Below are 24,744 nucleotides of genomic sequence, written 5' to 3'. Positions count from 1 at the left end.
GAGATCTTACCAAATAATTACAGGACGACCGTGCACAGTACTTGCTATTTTTTACTTTGAAAAGGGGAAACAAATGAAGAAACTCATCTTAAGAATGAGAAAGAAATGGATTGGGGAACAAAATTGGTCAATTACATCTGAAAGGAAATTTGATTATATTATCATAACTATGCACCATAATCAAGCACCTTTCAGTAGAATCTCTTTGATAAATTTAACCAATAATTAGGCAATTGATTTTATATCCTGTCAAATTAATGTATAAATAATGTTCAAATTGGAATCATGCAAACGATTTTCTGTAGAGCAGTCTTAAATACTAGTCCTTCCAGAATGTTTCAAAAAGCATCTATCTTATTCTGGTGTGGACTTTTAAAATTATAGTTTCTTGAAATAGTAATGTAGAGTTCCATCCAAGAAAGACAACAATTGCTAAATATAATTTAGACTATAATTAATGTTAACATTGGTGGAGTGAAATAAATAAACTACTGATTGCACCCTCTGCTATTCTGATGACTAGCTCTTACCTAATGACGTTGGGAAATATGTAAATTTGTCAGCAGGTGAAAATGCCCTTGACTGGGTAAATTATGTGGAGTATTACCTTTTCTAAAGCTAATTCAAAGCACTAATGGACTGAATACATAGCATGCATATGTGAGGTGAGCTATTCATGGGAGCCAATTAGCCCATAAGAGATATTAGCCATTATTTGCCTCCCAGTAATCATTTTCTCTTTTCTCAAACACAAACCAACCCAGAAGAAAGATGCTAAATTTAATTATAACAACTATTATGTGAACAATGTAGGTAAGCCATCCAGTGTGCTTCCAAATGCACTTAGAGCCTGTCAAGCAGTTTAAATATTTTCATGTGGAATCTAGGGGTTTGCAGCTAGCGTATGATGTGAATTTTAAATGATTACACAGACGTCATTGGGAAAATGAGTAACATGAGTAACGAGGTGACTGGCCCAGTGATTCATGGGAACCTGTCAAACGTGGGACATGTCAGGGAAGAGATGATGTCAAATACCAGTAACTTAGCAACACAGCATTTAGCTGTCCAGGGAGTGAGCAAGAGTAGCCCCTTTAAAATCATCGAGTCAATATATGAGTCCCTCTATTTCGTAGGTGTGCTATAAAAATAAGTCTGTTTTCTGACAACCTGTTTCTTTCTGTGAATATGGTGATTTATTATTTTCTGTTGAATTGAATGAAAGCAGGTGAGAATTTAAGCCACGTGTAGAATTTACACCTGCTTTCTGTATCTTGGGTGTGCAGAGAGGGTAATGAAACAGTGTATTGGTTTGCCAAAAAGCAGTCTAAGCTTATCTGAAAGAAGTAATAGCTTCCAACTGTTGTTTGAGAACCGGCCTCATTGTCCCAGCTGTGCTAGTGGGATCGGGCTGGCAAAAAAAAAAAAAAAAAAAAAAGTAATGCCAGGCGCTTGGCCATTACACTTGCATCTGGATAGAGGTAAGACCAGTGTCTCTGGAAAATACATTGAGAACGTAGCCTCTCAGAGTCATTCTGGGAGGCATCTTCCAGTTTTGAAATGAAAGAATAGAGCAAGGCTCACGCCTTCTCTTGTGAATCACCAAAAGCATTATGGAGAATGAGAAAAAGAACTGTGAACTCTGTAACTGGTCTAACCGGAAGACATACATAAGCCTAAGTCACAATTTATTCTGTGAAGGTCAGGCAGGGAAGAATCCAAAGGATGGTTCCCGTGGTCATGGATCTAGAGCATAGCTGATGAAGCCCTGCTTTTAAGAGAAGGAGCACAGGGGCGCCTGGGTGGCTCAGTCGGTTAAGCGTCCGACACTTGACTTCGGCTCAGGTCGTGATCTCAGGGTCCTGGGATCAAGCCTCGCATTGGGCTCCCTACTCAGCGGGGAGTCTATTTGTCTCCCTCTCCTTCCGCCCCTCCCCCTGCTGTGCTCTCTCTCCCTAAAAAAAATAAATAAATCGTAAAAAAAAAAAAAAGGATACGTGGCACACCATGAAAAGCAAAACCAATATGGGAATGATGGGGCTGGGTGTGAAGGTTTGCAATGGAAGCTTCTGTGGACCAAGTCTAGAACATACAGATCTTGAGAAGTGGGAAAGGCAGGATTGAATGAGAAGTGACATAACTAATCCACATTTGTGGAAAGCACTTTGTTGCTGAGGCAAGGTGGAAGATTGAGATGCTGCTTTATGAGCAGCCTGTAGGCCTGATATCTCTTGATAAGACAGAAGTAAAGGCCAAAGCACTTGATCGCACACACTAGTGTTGAGAAGAGAACTACTGCTAGTCTAGGATTGAGCCACAGCCCCCGCTGCCACAGAAACATCCTGCAAACAACTCTTGTCAAGGAAGAACTCTTGTCACTAGAATAATTAGTAATAATTAAAAAAGGAACCACAGTAAGAGCTATGCAAAAATACCAAAACAAAAATAAAAAAGAAAAAAAAGAAAAAAATGAATAAAAAAATGTTGCTAGGGAACAAATCAAAGCTATGACTCCACAGTGGCAGGAGTTATTAAAGAAATGAAGCAATTTTATCTAAAAAAAAAAAGAGAGAGAGAGAGAGAGCCAAAGCAGTGATACAAGAGCCCAAAGACGCTATTTTAAAAGTAGATAAATCAAGAGCTGCAAAGTAATGAATTATAGACAGAAAATCATTAGAATTAGCACTTTTATGATCTGTTTTTTTTTCCCAAGATAAAAGAGTAACAGCAATCGATCATTTGTTAACCTCACCAAGGGAAAAAAAAAAAAAAGGAAAAAGCACAAATCCATAAAACAAGGAATAATAAAGAGTAATAACTTTTCAGATACAGAGGAAATCAAAATAACTGTTAGTGGCAATTTACTTGCCTCGGCACAAATAAATATAAGCATTTAGATGAGATGGACAAGTTTTCTAGTGAAATATAATTGACTCAGACTGTCTCCAGAAGAGAGAAAATCTAAACAGACTTATCACCATCAGTGAAATGAAAAGAAGTCCCACTCATTCATGAAATCATCAGTCCCAGGTGGGGTTTCATAGGGAAATTAAACCAAACCATGGAGGAATAATACAGCCCAATGGTTTCAGAACATAGAACCAGAAGAAAATATTGCAAAGTATTTTTTTAGAAGAGCCAAATTAGCACATAATATTGATGCCAAAATCTGACAAAAACAGCATACAAAACAGGAAATTACAGAGTAACATCACTTGTGAATATTGATGCAAATTTCCTCAGTGAACTGCTAATAGAATCAGACAGAACTTTAAAGGATATGCACCATGACCAAGTGGGTTTTATTCCAGGAAAGTAAAGCTTGTTCAATATTAAGAAATCCATGAATATAATGCTTTTTATGGATAGGATAAGAAAGAAAAAACTACATGATCATCTTCATCGATGCTAAATGATACTTGACAAAACTCAACACTTACTCTAGGTAAAGTAGAAATAGGTAGAAACATCCTTAATATGATAAAATGTATCCATCTCAACCCAAAAGCTAGTGTAACATTTCACAGAGGAATTCTAAAAGCACTCCCACTGTAGTTGAGAATTCAGACTAAATGTTCTTTATCACCATTATTATTTAATATTGTCCTGGAGGTGAGCCAAGACAATCACAAGCTAAAGAAAGAATAGGTATTAAAATGGGAGAAAATGTGTGAAATGATTATTATTTGTAGATTATATGTGTGTGTGTGTGTATATATACATATATATATGTGTATATATATATATATGTACTGTTTTCCTGAAATCCCCAAAAGAATTAACCAGAAGCGCTATTACAAACAGTACAACAATTCAACACTATTTCAGTTTGCAAAATATATAGAAAGAGTCTTACATGTAAGCAACCAACTGTAAGATATAATGGGGCCAACAAACTCCATTTATATCTTATGAATTCATTTAACAAGAAATGTGCCAGAAGCTATATGAACACACTAAGTCACTAGGAGAGACACCAAAGAACATTTAAAAAAATGGAAAGGCGTATTATTCTTGGATAGGAAGGATGATATCACCAACATTTCCGTTCTCCTCAAGTAAATCTTGGGTTCTTACCTCACACCAGGCAACACTATTATTTCCAGATGCATTAAAGATTAAAAACAAAAACATAAAATATTAGAAGTAAACGTAGGAGAATTTCAGAATTTTTTATTTCCAGCCCAAGTCTTCTGATGAGCCAGCAGGGGTTGGAGGTAGTCAGGGGAAAGTTTAGAGGTTTGAGGAGACTGGAGAAAGTTTGAAATTGTCATTGACAGGGAGGGAGGGGGCTACCCACGGAATACTAGTAGTAAGATTATAAGGTTCCAACCTGTAGATTGTGATTTCCCCAGCAGTGCTTAGCTCATTACCCAGAAACCACTGACTGATGGGCCGAGGGCAGCCCGGAGGCCTCAGAGAGGTTAAATAAATTGTCCCAAAGCACATAATTATATAGCTACTAAGGGGACGAAACAGGATTGGAATTCAGGTCGGCCTGAATTGAATGTAGACACAAATAATACTATCAAATAGTTGTATAGCAGTTTTTTTGTAGCAAGTGCTATTGTCATCCCCACCGCTGCAGGTAATGAAATGGAAATACTTTGAGCCTCAACGACTTTCCAAGTTCAACAGCTGGCCAGTGGCAGAACCAAGATCTCAACCCTGGGCATCCATGCTGTTAACCATTATGCATTCTGTCTTTCACCATGAGAATATAGGGCTGAAGAAATAGATTTTAAGTGAGGACTACAGGGCTCACTCCCTGACCCAGTGGGTAACGATGAAGCTAGGCAAGATGGCTAACAATACCATGTGTCGGAATTAGGAAAACAGCTTACGAGACGGACCAAATCTAATAAAATAAGTTCCATAGGAGGATATCTATATGGTAATGCACTTAAGTCCACCAGTGTTCTGAGTAGATAAGAAAAAATTTAGTGGTAGCATGTATTACTGCCCACAGATGTATTCATGCGAGGATCTAGAGCAGGGTTCAGCAAATTTTTCCTGTGAAGGGCTAGATTGTAAATATATTTGACTTTTTAGGCCACATGGTTTCTGTCTCAACAGCTAAATGCTATTGTTTTTAGCATGAAAGCATCCATAGACAGTGCGTAAAACAATGCTTGTGACTGTGTTCCAATAAAACTTTATTTACAAAACCAGGCAGTGGGCCACGATTAGCCTGTGAGAGGTAGTTTGCTGAACCCCTGCTCTAGAGTGCCTAGAACTAAGAAGGGGCTAGATCTGCTCTGCTCTGTTCTACTTGGACCACACTTGGCATGTGGTATTGATTTCTGGCCAGCACATTAAAAAAAAAAAAAGTTCATTCAGTAAAATTTATCTTTTTTTTTTTTTAGTTCCATTCCTGTGAGTTTTAACATATGTATAGATTCCTATAATCACCACCTTTAACAGAAAAACAATGCCAATATTCCAAAGAATTCCCTTATATCACCCTTTTGCGGTCAGACTCTCCTCCCTGCCCCCAACCCCTAGCAACACTGATCTGTTCCCTGTCCCCACGGTGTTGCCTTTTCCAGAACACCACACATAAAAAGAATCATACAGTATGTAATCTTCCCATAGTGATTCTCTCACTCAGCATATGCCTTTCCAATTCATTCAGGTTGTTGTATTTAGAAATAGTTCATTCCTTTCTGTTCCTGAGGAACATTCCATTACATGGATGTTCCACAATTTGTTTACCCATTCACCCATTGAAGAATATTTGGGTTGTTTTTAGCTTTTTGGTGATTATAAATAGTGTTGCTGTTAAAAATCACGTACAGAATTTTGTGTGATTATGTTTTTATTTACCTTGGATATATGCCTAGGAGGGGGGTGCTGGGGGTCAAGTGTATGTTTAACCTTATTTTTAAAAAGTGCTGAATTGTTTTCCAGAGTGGCTATACCATTTTGCATTCACACCAGCAACTTATGAAAAACCTACCTCACATCTTTGCTGGCACTTGATCTTATTGTTATTTTTTATTTAAGCCTTTTTAATAAGTATGTAGTGGTATGTCATTGTGCTTTTAAATTACATTTCCCAAATGGCTAATGATGTTGAGCATCTTTTCGTGTGCTCATTTTCATTTTTGTATGTCTTCTTTGATGAACCATGCATTTAAATCCGTTGCCCACTTTAAAAACCAGATTGTTTGTTACCTTATTGTTGAATTTTCAAAGTTCTATATATGTGCTGGATATAAGTTTTTGGTCAGATATGTGCGTTACAAATATTTTCTTTCTTTCATTTCCTTGACAGTGGCCTTCTAAGAGCAAAAGTTTTTTGCTGAAGTCGAATTTATCAGTTTTTTTTTTTTTCTTTCATGGATTATGATTTTGGTGTCAAGTCTGAGAACTTGTTGTCTAATGCAAGGTCATAAAAATTTTCTCCTGTGCTTTGTTCTAAGAATTTTATAGTTTTATGCCTTACATTTAGGACTTTGACCTGCTTTGAGTTAATTTTGGTATATGTTGTGAGGTGTAGGTTGAAGCTCCTTGTTCATTGTGTTCCAGCACCATTTGTTGAAAAGACTATCTTTCTCTATTGGATTGATTTTACATTTTTGTAAAAAGTAGATTGACTTTATTTATGTGGTTCCATTTCTGGATTCTTTAGTCTCTTCCATTGGTCCATGCCCCTGGCCTTTCACCAACACCATGTCTTCAATACTGTAGCTTTATAGCAAGTCTTAAAATTAGGATAATGTGAATCTTCCAACTTTTGTTCTTTTTTCTGAAGTAGTTTGACTATTCTAGTTTCCTTTTCTTTCCATATGAATTGTAAAAACATGTTGTCTGTATTTACAAAGAATCCTGCTTGAATGCTAGTTAGTATTACATTGTATCAATAGATGAATTTACTTGGTATGCCTTTTTAGTTCATGAACATGGTGTGCCTCTACCTTTATTTAGGATGGTCACCCCGTTTTTAGAGAGACATTGATAATTTATCATTCCATTTTGGGGAAACCATGCTATGGGGAAAATTCAAACCCCTAGAAAAGCTACGTGAACAAAGTTATTCATTACAACATTACTTGTAATAGCCAAAAATGCTACTATATGTCCAACAATAAGGGGATAGTTAAGCAAATTCTGATTTATACACTCAGAAAAATAATTGGCCATTAAAAAGACGGATTTGAAGATGATGTAGCGACGTGGGAAAAACAAAAAAAAACCTTACAATAAACTGTGAAGTGAAGTAACCAGACTATAACATTTTATGTACTTGCTTTTTATGGCCATGTAAAGATATGAATAAAAAGAAACTAAAGGAAAATACCCTGAAATAATAGTTCTTATTTTGTTAGGGTGACAGGATTATGGGTGAGTTTTTCCTTTTCTAAATTTTCTCAATTTCTAAAATTTTCATAAACAAATTTTAAGAGGTATGCTGCTGAACTGAAATGCATTTAGCAACAGGTAAGCAGGGGATAGTGAGCGGATCCACAATCAGAATGGCGGAAGAGAGAGGCTAGTCATGAGAAGATTGAACTAGAAGAGGGAGAAGGCCACCGCTGCCTGAGGGACTTGTGGTGTGGGAGCGAGCTGAGACTGGACTTAGGCTAGGAGGCCTCAAATGGTGGAACCCAACCCCTGAGGGGCAGTTACAAGGAGATAAGTATCTGAGCAGTAAAAGGAAGAATGTTCTAGGGAGACATCACGGTTAAGGAAGTAGAGCTTGGCTCTTCTCACCTGCTGAACATTCTTGGGTGACTTAACCATTTTGGATCTCACTTAAAAAACTGGGGCAATACTGCCTAATTTTCAGGATTAATGGGAGGATCGAATGAGCTAATGTATGTTAGTTATGCCTCTAGAATGTGCTTGGAACACTGGGTAAATATTAGGTCTGCCTGGTAGACTCCCGTTCACACCATGGAAGAGCCAACACTAGGATCGCTTCTTCTCTGAAGCCCTAACTATCCAAATGAAATGAATCTCTCTCTCCTTCTTCTGGGTCCCCTCACCACCTTTTCCACATACACACTTGTCACCTTCGTGTGGTGGGGAGGGCTGCCTCTCGTGGTGTAATGTGACCGTTCCTTAGATCAGAGTCTGTGTCACACTCATCTCTCTGTCCCCTTAGCCTAGCCCAGAAGCCCCTCTACCCGCCCCCCACATGTACACAAAGGTGACAAGTGTAGGTGTATAAGAAATGCAGAGTAGCTGTTTGTTGGGTGACTGAAATTTGTAGAGAAATGGTTAGAGAAAATGGCCTCACAGTGTCATGTCCGCCCTTGGTGAAGTAATAATATGTTTTCCATGGAGCTATTGTAAGTTAATAAGCAGATGATCGTGTTTAGTAAGTGGAATAGTTATACAAATACTAGGCACTATAATGACTCCCATTTCTTATTTCTTCAAATAATATATTTAGCGCTACTTTTTGTGCTAGGTTTTTCCATTGCCAAACATTATTTAATACCTTTGCTCTAACCTATTTTTACTATTGCTCCTCAAAGTACAATAATGTTGGCATTATCACTTTAAACAAGGCATTGATTAAAAGCAAAGGTGGAGGCCCCATATGCTACTATAATTGCAGAGAGCCGATTCAAATCTCTTAAATAAAGTTAAAGGGGCTGATTTGGTACCATTCACTGTGCTTATTATCACTGTGATCACAAGAAAGATGCTTCTATGACATGTTTTTTTTCCTCCAGTGAGAGGTTTCCAGACTTTTTTTGTGGCTGAAAACCTGCATGTTGCTTTATTAGACCCTCTCAGCCTCACAGCAAAGGTTGTGTCAAAATGGAGCACTCCCCCCAGATCTCCCATTCCTGGGATGAGCATGCTAACACAAACCAGCTCATCCCGCTCTCCCCTGGCAACATGTAATTAGAAATTGCCAGATCACAAAATACAGAACGCAGGCCCCTCAAAAGCTAAGGCAGACAAAAGCATCCCGGCTGTCTGGGCCTCTGGTGGTTTTCTCTTCAATCCCTTCCAACTTCTCAGGACCTGCTGGGACTGGAGAAAACCCAAGGAGCTTGTCCACCCTCAAATTTTGCAGCCTTTTTCCTGCTCTTCAACCCAACAGCCCCCTATAGGGCACAGACTCATGCACCCAGCACTTTTGATACCAAAGTGAATGGTGGTCTGTGTCACCCAGCCAAGACCACAGAGCCCCTGCCTTTGGAAGAACTGGGATTCAGAGGAAGGCACTGGACTGGGCATCAGGAGACCTCAAAGCTAGGCCTGACCCATCCACGACCTTCTTTTGCAACCCTTGGCTCATCTCTGGAGCATGATGGGCTTTAGGTTTTCCGTCTGTAAAACTGAAGTGTTGACTAGTCTGCTCTGTCCAGGACAGTAACGGTAGCCACATGTGGCTGGTTAGTGAAGTTTAAATGTGTTAAATTATAATAAAAGTTCAGTTCCTCAGTCCATGAGGCACATCGTAAGCACTCGAGAGCCACAAGTGGCCAGTGGCTATCATTGGACAGTACAAAATAACAGTATTTCCATCATGGCTGAAAATTCTAGTGAAGCGAACTGCCCCTAGCTTATCTCTTAAGATCTGCTCCGGGTCTTCATTCTGAGTCTGATCATTAAAGAAAACCAAATCTAGTTTTACTTTTTGACTACATACCCTTGACCATGTTTAGAGTTTATCTGAATAATTTATTTCCATCCTGAGGCTTATGTAGAATCTGTTGGTCAAATTCTACTCTAGTTCTGAGTAATACTCCTACTATATAAAAAAGGACCAAAAATCAGGCTAAGTAGAAAGAGATAAAGTGAACGTCCCACAAAACAGAGAAGAGGAGAGAAATTGAAGGCAGTGCAGGGGAGTGCCCACCTACACTCCAGGTCTCGCGCAAGTTCCTTCCCCTGTGTTCCATAGGAGTGATCATGCCTTCATCCCCAGGCTCTGGGAGGCAAAGGGTACGTGAGACCCTGGCAGGGCCCCTTCCAGAAGAATGGTACTGTAAAAACCCAGCACCTGATTCATATGCACCCCTCCCTCTCTTTCACTCCCCCCTTTCTTTTTTTTTTTTTTAAGATTTTATTTATTTATTTGACACAGAGAGAGAGAGCGCAAGTAGGCAGAGCGGCAGGGAGAGAGAAGCAGGATCTCAGCGGAGCTGGGAGCCCGATGTGGGGCTCGATCCCAGGACCCTGGGATCATGACCTGAGCTGAAGGCAGTCGCTTAACCAACTGAGCCACCCAGGCGCCCCTCACTCCCCCCTTTCCTACCGTCTCCAGCTTGTTCATCTCGTGAGATATTCACCTAAGGTACAACATTAAAGGAAGGACCACAGGCAACACTTGGACAGTTCTGGAGACTTTAGATGACCCGTTACTTCTCAGGGGAAGTTGCTCACTTACACCATGATCTAGTACGATCACAGGGACCCTAGATCTGGATTATTAACCTTGACATGGCCTAAGTCCTGTCAACAGCCACTCATTAGATTCTACATTCATGGCAAGGCTCATTTAATAAATCGAGGCTCCTCCTTCCTTAGAGGTGGACTTACTGGCTTTGATTTGCCATCCAGGTTGTGTGGTGCACACATATGACAAATGAATTGAGAAAGTAGCATGAGTAAGGCCAGTGCTTTCAAAGCAATTATAAAGTACCTCCTAAAACCGCCAAAATCTGATTGGCCTACAGAAAGGTGACCAAGCCTGCTTCCCGCTGTCTGACGATGTTCCCTTTTAGAGAGCCCATCCTGATGGAGCTCAGTGTCGCAGGGGTTGCTCTTCACTGGGACTCGGAAATCTGATCTATGAAATGAGAAGTAGGAGAACTACTTGCCTGGATTCTTGAGTGGGTGAAACACGGTAACATAAACATCGAAACATCCAGGGAATTCTAACCACTAAATACATGCAAACTTCTATTGGATTTAATTGTGACTCTTCTTAATGGTTCAGCAATTCCAAAGATTCTCAAAGTGTGACTTTGAATTCCGTGTTTCAACCCTTCACAGGCTCCCAGTCTGCCTTTGCTGAGGAGTGTAAATTGCCCCTGCAATGGTTTTCCTAATTATTAAATATATAAGCTCCTTTCATGTATTTTAATACAGGGCATTTTTTTTTCTTTTTCATTTTTGACCACTCGGTGGTTCATAAGGCATGCAGCTTTTCAAATTGTCACATTTGTTTAATTAGCCCAGAGACCCAGCCACGTCGATTTCTGTCAGCTATATAACAGTCTCTGTGGGTAGCTTGCAAATCCCTATCCAGGATTGTTTTTAATGATTGTGCACATTTCTTTTTGAAAGCAAATGAAGGACAGACTAGATGAGCAGGAGCCAGTGGTAGGAGAGGGTGGGGTGCTGTTGCACTGGGGTGAAGCATGTGACTAGAACCCACTAGAAAACCGTGGTCTGAAGCCCAGGGGGAGAGTCCTCCATGTGCATTTATTTACCTCAAGCCCGACGTGACATTTGCTCAGTAGAACTTTTCCACGGAAGGGTTTGACAATGTTCTCTTTGGATCTTCTCTTTGGTGCTTTCCTAAATGTATAGCAGGGAGTAAACGTATTGATCTGGTTACCCCCAAGAGATGGTATAGGCTGAAAACAGAGGTTTAAAGAGGATTTAGAGACATCCATGGGCAGTGGATTCCCACACAGTCATTAAAGAGAGCTTGGAGGGTGGGCGGGGGGGGGGAGGAGTTGGAACATGTCCCTTTCTCATGGTGTGCAAATGCTTTGGGTGCCTCAAAGATGTCAATGGGAAATTCTTAATAAAAAGACTCTGTGATTGTTACCTTTTTATTAAAAAAAAAAAAAAAAACATGACTAGGTGGTGATGCAAGAATCAGATTGGATTTTTGTTTAGTAAATACTTAGTATATAGTATCTCTGTGTTCTGATTTCCAAAGACGTATCATGTCAGTAGCTACTTCTAGCTTATGCTGTTTGGCAGGTGGCTGTTTTCACTGAGGTAGAGAGGGGACAAGCCTTCCTGATTTTAACACAGGATTGAAGCTTTATAGCATGCCTATGGGGCAAGGTTTTATGTCCACACTGCCTGGCCCCTAGATTGTTCATATTGAGTTTAGAATGTTCTCTTTCTCCATTAGCCAGACGTCCCTTTAGAAAAAGATATGGCTCTCACTTGTGCTGCTTCTTTGCCAGTCTTAATATGGAATAAAGAAGCTATTTATTTCCCATTATTTGAAGTAATTGCAGAAAGAAAGTAATCTGAAGAGAGGAGTGAATGTCCAGGCATCGAAGAATACTCAGCCTGTTAGGGGCTTGGAATATTCTGAGGAGGCTTTCTGAATCAATTTCACTGAGGCTTAGTCATGGTGGTAACGTTATTAAATTCAGGCAACAGCAAAGAATTTGATCCCTCTGTTGGCTTATTTTTATTTTTTTACTTTTTAAAAAGATTTCATTTATTTATTTATTTATTTATTTATTTATTTGAGAGAGGGAGCACAAGCAGGGAGAGGGGCAGAGGGAGAAGGAGTGGGAGAAGCAGACTCCCCGCTAAGTGGGGAGCCTGAAGCGGGGCTCAATCCCAGGACCCCAAGATCATGACCTGAGCCAAAGGCAGGCGCTTAACCCACCGAGCCGCCCAGGTGCCCCTGGCTTATTTTTATTTTTACTGGGGGGCAGTGTGTTGATGGGGGAGGAGGTCCTGGTGTTCAATAGCTAGACAAACACCTTATGATCAGTTTGTTAGTTAATTTCATGTGAATGAGGCAAACCGGCTCCCTTTCATCCCCCTGGCGCTGTGATTCTGTGATTCTAAGAGGAGAGACAATTCCATGCAAATCACATTGGCTGGAGTTTCAGCTGTATTAGTGGCCTGACGCCTTATTTTTACTGAGCTCAGAAATAATGAGAGAGCAAAGCTACAGCCAAGTTGTTCACTGGAGGGCTCTTTCCATGAAAATAGATATTACTTCTTTTTTCCTCAGCAATTTAGCCTTTGTTCCTTCTAAAAGCCGTTGTCATGAACTCCTCATTACCATTTTTCTTAATGTGATAAGTGTAAACTACAAGAAAGCTATCATGTATGAAAAGCTACAGCAACCCTTAGAAAGGAATACTGACGCCTTGTGTAAGTCTTTTAAAAGGCTCAGACTGGGGATTGCACGAAATGTCTCCTCCTGTCTCCCTTTGCCTGGACTTGCCTTTCACTTACTGTAGAAGCCGCGTCTCTGCACTTGCAGTCTCGATCTGTCTGTCCTGCAATGTGAGATCAAGCACATCTCTTTGGTGATTTCTGGTACATGATCACAAATTGAATGTGACTCTTTTTTTTTTTTTAAAGCCAATCGGACGGGTTTATTTTAGTTCTACTTTTAAACAATAATAATTATTATCTTATACCCATTCCAATTACAAATACTCTAGTTACCTAGATAGAGCCCATCTGCGCCTCGTGCCTGTATCTGGTCCAGCTACCTGGCTCTTATATACCTTGCAGAGAGTAGACACACAATAAATGTTTTCTTGGATGAATGAAACTAAATGTAGATCATTAAAGATGGTGCTGGGGGAGCAGCCAATGAAGGTGTATGAATTTTATCAGATTGCTTTGGCTGACCTGGAGCTAAAAGAGCAAATTAGAGGTTAACCATAAAGAATTCTTTCATGTTATGAGGGTATGGTGTGTCATTCCTTCCAGTGAAGTTGCTCTGGAAAAAAAAAATGGCTATACTATTATATTATATTTTAAATGATGGTCATTTGGATGTAGTTGATGGCAAAATAATTTGAAACATAAAAGCTAGAAACTGAACAGAGAAGTTTAAAAATCACTTTTGAAAACAAGTAACAGTGACAAAATTAGCTTCTGGATGAAAGAAACAAGTTCCTGAGTTAGAAAGGGAAGAAATGGCCTTCAGGAAACCTCAGAATCCTCTGATGCCTGGACTGGACCACAGAGCAGAAGCCCTCTACCTAGGTTTCCTCTTTGCTCCTGTTCTCTGCAAAAGCATTTCTCGATGGCCAGTACTTACAGTTCTTACTCTTGAACTTGTGCTAATTTTGCCTTTACCGAAGAAGGCAATTTAGATTGAAATCAATCTAGCAACGTTTCCTAATGGGGTGGCCAGTCTTCTGTACTGATTGGTTCAACTAGTGGAGACAGATGTCCTGAGAAGGGTCCAGATTTACAAGGCAATCGTCTATTGGGGTGTCAAACCTCATTAATTAGGTGGGCTGTGGCCTCAGGTTGCCGCTGCCGAAAACACATGCAGACCTCCATGGGTCTGGTTGAATTCTGCCCAGTGTGTCACCATGGCGGTCTGCCCACTTGTTGCTGCCTTTGCAGAGGTTTCTTGGACTCTGAATATGGAGCATCTGACGAGTAACTGCTCATGGCCATACACATCCCCGTTTTATATTTAGTGAATGAAGCGGAGTCCATTGCATCTGGCAATGGCAAGAAGGTGGACTGATTGTCTGAATGAACACCCGGTGAAGCCGCAGGGTCACTGATCACTGTGCTCCCCAACTGTAAATTAGAATTAGGGCCTTTTAAAGTAGAATCCTGGTTGGGGGGTACCAAGATGAAGGCAGCCAGTGTGAGCTGGACCTTTTGCATGTACAGCCCTAGGGCTGATGGAGAAAATTTCCAGATTCCCTGAAACAGCGGCCAGGACTGAAGAGTTTTGAATGAAGCAGTCAGTTATTTATTTGAAGAAAGAAATAGTGCCAGGGTTTTTATACCATGCCAGTGAAATCATAACTTAGAAACTTTTAAAAGAATTCGCCTTTTTTTCGGGGCGCCTGGGTGGCTCAGTCGTTAAGCGTCTGCCTTCAGCTCAGGTCATGATCCCAGGGTCCTGGGATCGAGCCCCGCATCGGGCTCCCTGCTCAGCGGGAAGCCTGCTTCTCCCTCTCACACTCCCCCTGCTTGTGTTCCCTCTCTCGCTGCCTCTCTCTCTGTCAAATAAATAAATAAAATCTTTAAAAAAAAAAAAAAAAAAAAAAAAAATTCGCCTTTTTTTTTTTTTTCTGGTGGATTGCATTTTGTGTTGGCCCATTGTTGGGAAGTTAATGTTTAATAGGAGAGTTGATTTGATACTTCTTCCCTACCAGCACTTGCATAGAAATCAGGGATGCAGTCTCAGGAGACTGTCTTAAGACCATTCCAAAGAGAAGAATGTTCATTCAATTTCAAGGAACAGCATTGTGACCACCAGAGAGGCTTGGCAGGAGTATTAGTGATCAAGCCCAGAAAAGTCTATGGTTCCACTGTTGTTGGATTTTCCAAGAGCTGAGCAAACAATCAGACAAATGGGGCTGTCAGCTGTCTCACTGTGAGATAGTGGGCCCTCCCTAGTACTCCTCCCCCACCGTCCCTGGGAGCGTGATGAATTTCCTTAGCCAATTTGGTCAGCCATGTTTGTATGTCATGTAAAATAAACAACAAACAAACAACAAACCCTGCTGTTTCAGATTCAGTTTTGCATCATAAATATCCTCAACTTTACCGAGGTGAAGAATATGATCATAGGCTCATGGAAGGCAGGACAGTTGGTCCTTAACCTCCCTGCCCTCCCTTTCTGGGAATCCCTTTAAATCTCCTGTCTTTAGAGATGGGCCCCCATGCCTTCTAAAGCAATAGGCTCCATGTTTGGAAAGCTCACAGGAATGGAAAATCTTTTATAGTTTGAGCTAAAATGGGTCCCCTGGTAACTTCTACCCATAGGGCAAGTCCTAACCTCTTGGTCCACAAAGCAGGTCCCAGATTTCTTCCACATGAGAAGCCCTTAGGGTATTTGAAGGCACCTCCCAGACCTTCCCTCTGCCTCCCTCTGCTGTAGACTAAACGTTCTCTTTTAAAGTGCATGTATACATGTGATGAGCTTTCTAAGCTCTTGCGGTTCTCATAGCTGTCCCTAGTAAGAGAGTGCCATATTCCAATGCCCCTGCTGAAATGGGCCATCTGGGCCGGCACTATCTTTCCGATGTGCTCCGTCCCATACAGTGTACCAGTGTGTGCAATCAACTACCAGCTGACAACCACACTGTGGGTGTTTAAAATCCTTGAGGTTTTAGCCTGTGAATTACAGCTAAGTCAGCTCGGTTTCCTCATTCTGCACATTTGCACTTGGCTTGTGGCACATCACTGTGGTTTTCGTGTACCTCTGCTAAAATTCATCTTCTTGGCTTCAGGCCAAGTTTGTGAGAGCTTTCCAAATATTGATTATTCGCCGTTTAGTGTCACCTACAATTTTGATAAGCAGATATTCTGTATGTTCTTAAGTTATTGATTAAATGAGATAGTGTTTCCGACAGTTATTTCTTACACTCAAAAAACGCAATAAAAAATAAGGCATTATTATCATTAAAACTGGTAAGCAGGGAAGGACCACCAATGACAGAGCCCTAGAGGCAGCCTTCTAGGTTGACTTTCTGTACTCAACAATTTGCGTAAGCGTACTCAGCTGCTCTGTAAATCCACCTTAGTGCTCGATAACGCACCTCACATACTCCCACCCTTAGCTGTAGGAATTCTGTGTGAGGTTTAGCACATGCCTTCCTGATGCCAAGATGTGCTATGGCCATTTCCCAGTCTCCTAACTAGGATCTCATTTCCCAAGTGCTGTCCACGTTCTAGACTGTGGCCTGGCCAGGGTTAAAAAGGCCCAGTAGCTCTTCCCACGCGCCCTGCTTCCTTGCATGGGAACTTTTCTGACCCTGGCCAAAGGCCTCCATCCTCCAGTCCTTGTCCTCCCAGGCTAGGGAGGAGAGCCTGCCAAGAGAAGCAGGCAGGTGCATGTTTCTGCAGGGGCTGCATGCTGGTCGGCCGCACTGGGAGTCGCAGCCTGTGCAGACTCCAGTCGGCGTGCGGGTCCTCTCCCAGCTGACTGCTCGGCTCCCTGCGGGGGCCCCACGCCAAGCCTGCTCCAGCGCCCATGGTCCATTTCCTGTTGAACAGCCAGCCCACTGCTGCTGCAGAGAACAGTGCTAATACTCTCAGGGAGAAGCAGAACCTCCTACAGGCCAGTTAGCAATTGATAGCGGATTGAGGACTGAGGAATTCTCCTGAGGCCCGATTCTCCAGGCCGGCCCCGCTGGGGGCCTCAAGGGCCCTTGCCCCTTACTGCCTAGCAGCCCTCATGCCTCATTCCACCTCACTCCCCTTTTCTGGCTCTTCAGAGAACCATCAGGGCCCGTGGATACAAAGGTTCTAAATCATTTATGCAAGCAAATTGGGTTTTCTGGTAAGTTCTTGCCAGCCCCCCACCCCCTACCCACACACACACAACGGGTTTTGTGCTGGAGGAGGGAGGGCCCTTTGGCTAAAGAAGCAGATTGGACTCTAGTGAACACACCCACTTGCAGAGTCGGGACCCATGGGCTGGACTCCTTGGTTTCCGGTTTTCGTCAGTTTTGGAGAAAAAGGAAGGTGCTGATGTTCCTGCGTCCTTAGGCCCTGGTGGCATGTCAGACTGCGCAGTGTATATATTTACTTTCCTATTCCGCTTCCTGGAACTAAAAACAGGAAGAAAATTATCCCCTCCCCCAATGGAAGTTGGAGTCCAAGGTCACGTAAGTCCAAGTCTCTGTGAAAATAAACTCCAACCTGATTTTGTGGACTTCTTCTATTCAATCATATTTGTGTTTTAAAACCACTCAGCTGTTCCCATGTACTGTTATTCTTAATCACAAGAATTTGTACTCCCCAAATTGCAGCTATTTTATTCTTAGCATTTCAACAGAGGGAAGGGGCGAGGTGTACAGAGCCCCTCTTGTCTGGAGCCCTGGACAGAGCCTGAGCTGCCTGTCTGCTAGGCTCATGCTGGCAATGCTCGGGCTTTGCTCCCAGGGCTCGTCGCGATGAGTCTTGGGCGTGTTCGACACCGTGCTATCCAGACCCCTTGCCCGTGCAGTAGCTCCCTGTCCCCTATGGCAAGCCTGTGGACGTGGTGGCAGAGGTTAACAGAGTTGACAGCTGGAGAGCCCCCGGAGGCCATCTCAGCCAAAGCCCACGTGCTGTAGGTAGGAACATTGAGGCTCAGAGAGGGCAAGCAACTTGATCGGGGCCACTCAGGCAGCTTTTGGCCAAACTGGGACATGAGTTAAGCTCTCCTTACTCTTAGTCCAGGGATCTTTGAGGGATCTTTCTGACTCTGACAACAGCAATGAAATATGTAAGATATCACCATTGCATTCATTAAGATGGTTATTTGAAAAATTAATCATCTCTTCAGTTAACCTTTCGAGGTAAGGACCTTAATATTTATGTTATGCTGTTTAACCTAAACATACACTGCTTGGACATCTACTATGTGCCACGTAAAATGGTAGCCTCCGGAAGGAATACACAGGCAGACACACACACACATGTGCACACCTGCAGCTCCTCTCGCCTTCACTATGAAGCCTTTCCCAAAAGCCTCACACAGTGGATTCCTTCCAACACGCCTCTGCACATTCCCCTCTCAAGCACATCAAGCAGAGTGAGCTCTTCTCCGGGAGGATCTTGACTTTTCATCCTTTCTAGGTCCCAGTGACTGGTACATAATGACTACTCGGTAGAAGTTAGTAGAACAAAATGCAGGGCATCCACCAAACAGACCCAGTCATTTACTAGTTGTGTGGCCTTGAACAAGTCACTTCACCTCTTTGTGTCTCCAAAGGAGCATGATGGTAAACCCTGCCTCTTTAGTTTGTAGCACACAAAGACTGAGTGTAGAAACTGAGCTCTTGGCACACTGTAAGCACTTGGTGAGTCTTGGTATGATTCTTCTTATTACTGTTAATTCAAACACAGAAACTTCAGACACTAATAATAATATCTCATATTCACCAGTTACTACGTGCTAGGCACTGGAGATACAAAGTTGAGTAAGACAAGGATTGGGACAACATCCTAGTTACTACAAAGAAGAGCCAGCCAGACAGCTCTGTGTAAAGAGAGTCCAGAATCCAGACCTTCTTCTGCTCCTCAGCCGGTGGTGCACCCAGCTTGTGTGTCCAAGTCCAGCAAAGTGATTCTCCCCACAAGTTGTTTTGGATTCATTAGAGTCCTAGCCATGAACCATGGTATGGATAATTTGGTGGAGAAGCAATCACTGGTGGAAAATTGGGCCTTAATCTGGGGCGCTTGGGTGGCTCAGTCGGTTGAGTGTTCAACTCTTGATTTTTGGCTCAGGTCATGATCTCAAGAGTCAGAAGATTTGAGCCCCCTGTCGGGCTCCACGCTCAGCGGGAGTCTGCTTGAGATTCTCTCCCTCTCCCTCAGCGCCCCCTCCACCCCACTCCTCTCAAGTAAGTAAATAAATCTTAAAAAAAAAAGAAAAAGAGGGGTGCCTGGGTGGCTCAGTCAGTTGAGTGTCCGACTCTTGGTTTCAGCTCAGGTCATGATCTCAGGGCCGTGGGCTCGAGCCCTGCATCAGGCTCTGTGGTCAGCATGGAATCTGTTTGAGATTCTCTCTCTCCCTCTGCCCCTCCCCCCACTCATGCTCTAAATAAATAAGTAAATAAATAAAATCTTAAAAAAAAAAAGAAAAAGAAAATTCAGCCTTTTCTGATTTTTCTGGGTCTGACTTTGAAGTCTTCAGCTCACATTAATAAACATCCACGCCGTTGTTAGAGATTACATAGAATGCTCTGTTGCTTGTGAAACCTATCCTCTGTCAAATGCTGAAAGATAACACATCATTACTTACTTAGTCCTTTCTCCATTAACCATGTTTGTCAACTCTACAGTAACAGTCAACCTATCTGGTGTAGCAGAATGTGCACTTTGGAACTGGTTACCAGCATTCGCTTACCACTGCCTAATGGGAAGATGAGCCCCTGCTTTATTTCTCTCTCAGGGAGGATTGAGGGAGCCCAGAGATGAAGGAGTTTCAGACCCATCTCATGCAAGTGCGTGCGTGCATGTGTGCGCATGTCTGTGTGTGTGTGAGGTTTTTGTTGTTAATGGAGGAGTGACGCTTGGTGTTCAGCTTGGGTACTCAGCACTGGAGCCTGTTGTAAAAGCTTTGGCAACACTGTGCAGCAGGTGCTCATCCTACCTGAAGAATAGGCAGACTTAGTACAGTTGGATAAGGGTGCATGGGGGTTCTTATCTTGGGAATAGCGAGAACATAAAAATAGATTAATATCCTTCAAGTGTGAATGAAAAGGATGACAATGGAAAATCTGCTGTGAGCTTTCCACACTTTACAGGTCTAGCTCATTTTGAGAAGTGAAAGAGCTTGCTCCAACGTTCCTTGCTGAAGATAGCCTTTCAGGAAATTATATTCCTTTCAACTGCATCTTCCCTACTTTAATCAAATGCATCGGTGGTAACACAGAATTGGCTTGCCGTTTCATGAAATCTCACGTTTCCAGAGAATCAGTTGTAATTGAAAATGCAAACGTGGTCACAGTTCTATGTGGCCTGGACAGCAGGGTGGTGTGCTTGGATGGTGATTCAAGATAATCCCATTATGCCACAGAGTAAAGTTGAGGAGGGAGTTCATCCTTCCAGGTGTCTGAAACACCTTTTCATAAACCCAGAGACACACCTCTAAAGCCAGTGGTAAAAAGGGATGTGACAAAGCCTCTCATTGATGGAGGCGTACTCCCTAGTTGCTGATAAGAGACAACATTTCTTGATCCCAGGCTGGGGCCTTACCGCCCCTTGGTTAGCTCTGGCTAAATAGGACCTGTATGTTTTACATGGGACAGATTTTGGAGAAGACCAGCCTTCATCGGAAAAAGAAAACACCTAACATGTAAAAGAAATCATTCAGTAATTGGAATTGGGCTTCAAACTGTTGTCACGGAGAGTTACTTTGGGCCAGTTTTGATGAATGCCTGAGTAGCATTCAAATGTTATCAACTGCATACAAATGCACAACTCAAAAACACTTGAAAACAGTTTCTCTCTTAAGTAGGTTAAGCATCCCCTCTAAATCTTGCATGCATTTTTAATGTCCTTAGCGCCTCCTTTTAAATAGTGCTAGGTAGACTCCAATCTGTGTCAGCCCTCGTCTGAATCATACTTACACATTCTGCTTCAGCACTGCCGCTGTGAATGAATCCGTCAAGTATCTCCCTGCATTACAGCTCTTCATACATCAAAGGCTCTTTTTGAACTGGGTAATTATAGAAGGGGGGAAAAAAAACATGTTTTAGTGCTACCTGAGAGTTCTTATTAATATTACCTTTGAAATGACTAATTATGTTACCCATAAAGATTGGGGAAAAGTATTATGTAACTGACTCATTAAGAAAAGGCCTTTCATCAAATTTGATCCTCTCCACTCTTCCCCAAAGCTCGCCTTTTTTTTTTTTTTTCATTTTTTCATTTATTTTTTTTTTGAATTTTTTATACACCAGAATGTCTGATGAATGCAACATAGGCTGGCCCCCTCCTGCTTCACAAACTTTGTCATCTCTGGTGCTGGGATGTTGAGCCTGTGATTTAATTACCCCTCATCTTCGGGTAAAGCATGTTGGCCACGAGCCCTAAGACTCAGTCAAGATTTGAACAGCAGCTCTTTTCAAACCGAGGGTTTGAAGGGATCGAGAAGGTGCCCCTGCTGATAATGGAGAGTGGGAACCTCAGGGGCTTCTCCTTCCTACGTTGAGACTCGAACTCACGGGAACGCCATGTGTCTGAATGAATGAACAAGCTCCAAATGTCTCAGAGTAAAGGCAGCACAGGGGTGGGATTGCTGTCTTCCACCAGCTGAAGGCTTGTCATGTGGCAGAAGAGGAGATGAGATGTGTTCTGTGCTGTTCCAAAGTACGATCCATAGGTAGAAGCTCCTGGGAGACAGGCGTTCAGCTCACAACCAGGAGCAATAGCGTGATCGGGCTGTCTCCACGTGGGACTGGCTGCTTCAAGCATTAGTGAGCTCCCTGTCCCTGGCTCTGTGCGAGTGGATGTCGGATGGCCCCTTGCGTTGTAGATAGGCTTCAAGCACCAGGATGGGGCAGGGGAACGGAGGGAATTGATTTAAGTTCCCCTGAAAACAATTAAGGCCAACTGAGTCCGTAAGTATTTATAAAGGGCCCTACTGAATTTAGTGCCAAGAAAGTGTCTGATTTGCTAAATGCCCCAAAATAAAATTGCTTTGTTTTTCCTCACCAGGAGATGACCCATTCCTGGCCTGCTCCTCTCACTGCCATGCATACTTCCGGAAACTCTGAGAAGAACACACTTTCCATCCCAGGACAGGTCAATTCTCTTGCTGCCTCCATTTTCCTTTATCTTGTACCAGTCTTCCAATTGGAGTCTTAAAAATACAAATAGCCTTGGTGTTCTAGTGCCATAAAATCTAGACTTCCGCGGGGCACCTGGGTGGCTGACTCAGTTGAGCGCCCGACTCTTGGTTTCGGCTCAGGTCATGATCTCAGGGTCATGAGATCAAGCCCCGCGTTGGGCTTCATGCTCAGTGCAGAGTCTGCTTGAGATTCTTCCTCCCTACCTCTCCCTCCCCCTCTGTTCCTCTCCCTGTTCACACTCTATTTCTAAAATAAATAAACAAATAGAATCTTTTAAAAAAAATCTATACTTCTTCCTGCCCCTCAGAATGTTAATATAAATCTCATTTTTCCTGAAGGAGAGTCTTTTTTTTTAAGATTTTATTTATTTATTTGAGAGAGAGAGTGAGCAAGTGAGAGAGAGAGAGAACATGAGCAGAGGGAGAGGGAGAAGCAGACTCCCCGCTGAGCAGGGAACCCGATGTGGGTCTTGATCCCGGGATCCCAGGATCAGGACCTGAGCCAAAGGCAGACGCTTAACTGACTGAGGCACCCAGGCGCCTCCCAAAGGAGAGTCTTTAAGAGCATATATACACAGATGCTGCTGGCCTGTGTATTGTACTACCTAGAGCCCTGCCCCTGTCCAAGTTACTGTGCCCAGAATGGTGAATCAGAAGAGTGAGCTCATCCCTTAAGACCAACGAGGTGATGTAACAAGAACATCCAAGATTTTTTTTAATTAAAAAAACCTATACTCTTCCCCCTAATGGGTCAATTTTCAATTTTGCGTATCACCTTCCAGTCCTTGCTCACAAGCACACAGATCTTTACACGCCAGCACATCATATTGATAGAACTTCTTCTTCAGTTCTGTTGTCAAATGTTTAATTTTTTTCCTCACCCGCTCCCAGTAAGAATTTTTTTCTCACCATCAGGTTTTAAAATGCCTAAATAACCACGGCTATTTTAATAACACGCTTTAAAAGGAAAAGTAATGTCTTTCTCCCTTCCTTCCTTCCATCCAATTAACCATCCATTCATCCATCCATCCATTTATTCAGAAACCATTTTCTGAGGGCATACAATAGACTTAAAGTTGGGGATGAAGAAAAACCCTCCATGGGTTATCAGCTAAATGACAAAACAGTGCAGAAAGTGTCTGCATAGAGAATAGAAGGTTCAGAGAAGTATCTGACAGCCCCCGGGTGTTGAGGAAGTGCTCAGAGAGGTTGCAGCATTTGTAGGATGCCTACAACTTTGACAGGTGGAGAAGGGCCCAAGAGAAGAACACTCCATGCAGAAGAACAGGATGGGCCAAGGCACGAAGAGATGAGGGCTCATAATGGCATGATCCATACTGGGGTGGTCTCAAGTGGCTGGTTCAGAGTCTGTGTAATGGGAAGTGGAGAGACATCTGAACCCCGGGCAAATGAGTGCATCTCTGTAATTTAGACCTTGAATGTCAGCTGAGGAGTTTAGACTTATTTGTGGAAGGAGAAACCCAGTCATCCTTCAGTTTCTAGGGTCATGAGTTTAACAATAACATTGGCCTAAACTGCATTTAGTGATCCCCACCTGCCTTTGAAAGGGGTCAGAAGTAAGTGAGCAGCAACCCTCTCTGTCCACGTCCGGTGTGTGTGTCATTCCTTCCTGTATGCCCACTGTCCCTCCTTAGGCCACTCTGGGCTTGGGGTCCTCCTCCCTAGCATCCCAGCCAAGGGATCCATCCAGCCTTTTCAGGCGTTGAATCCAACACTGGTTCAGCAATTGCAGTGTTTTCAGCTGTGTTCTCCAATTTCGGAGATAATTTGCGCAAGTTGCAATTTTGACATTTACAAGTGTATACAATAGAACCGGTTGTTTAAATAGGCTTTTGTAGTAACTGCACAATTTGGAATCAGGCACAATTTGCATTTTCTGCCAATTATCTGTGCTCCCATCAACCGCATGATAAAGGTAGAGGCAACTGGCATGAAATGGTGAAACCAGGAAGGATACACACCCACTCTTTTGTTTCACTTGGTTCCTGCCAAAATGTTGGTTTGAAAGAAAAGTACATCAACAACATAATGCCACGACGTGCCTCGCCTCATTCTATGCACATAATATCTAGTAAATAATTCAATCCTCATTACAACCCAAAGAGATTGGTAATTCGACTCTCCCTAATTCACAGAGGAGGAAACTGAGGCACGGAGTAAAGTCATGTGCTCCGAATCACCCAACTAATAAATCAGGGAACCAGGTGTTGTGGCGATGTGTTTATCACACAGATTTACAGATGCCTCGGTTCCAATTCCATTTTCCAAAACGTGGCCGTGTACGGTTAATACACAGGCCTGGGTGACCCCCCTTTCCTCAGTGTTTGCCCCGGACCTAGGTGACGCCACCCTCTCAGAAAGCATTCATTTCGTACATTTATGTTAGAGCTGGAGCAGCCGAAAGGGTGCTGTCTTAATGGCCTTGGGAGCTGCAGACCTGGCTGCTTTTAATCCTGGCTCTGCCAATCGCTAGCTCGGTGGTCCTGCTCCAGTTCTTCTGAGCCTCAGTTTCCCCATCTGCACTGTGTGTGTGTGTGTCTGTGCAC

At 42.6% G+C, this 24,744-nt stretch overlaps 1 protein-coding gene across 2 annotated transcripts in view; it reads left to right on the top strand.

Annotated features, from left to right (window-relative positions):
• Window positions 1–24,744, top strand: part of AFF2 (AF4/FMR2 family member 2) — a 445,879-nt gene that overhangs the window by 275,037 nt on the left and 146,098 nt on the right. The window contains exon 5 of one of the 2 annotated variants that reach the window (XM_032428216.1): window positions 22,045–22,131. The exons of the other annotated variant lie outside the window; for it this stretch is intronic. Within the exon in view, the coding sequence (XP_032284107.1) occupies window positions 22,045–22,131 (87 nt within the window). The remainder of the gene's footprint in view (window positions 1–22,044; window positions 22,132–24,744) is intronic. 2 annotated transcript variants of the gene reach the window in all.

This window comes from Phoca vitulina, unplaced genomic scaffold (genome assembly GCF_004348235.1).
Source record: "Phoca vitulina isolate PV1807 unplaced genomic scaffold, GSC_HSeal_1.0 scaffold39, whole genome shotgun sequence".
NCBI classification, from domain to species: domain Eukaryota; kingdom Metazoa; phylum Chordata; class Mammalia; order Carnivora; family Phocidae; genus Phoca; species Phoca vitulina.
This window is presented reverse-complemented; position numbering and strand designations above follow the sequence as displayed.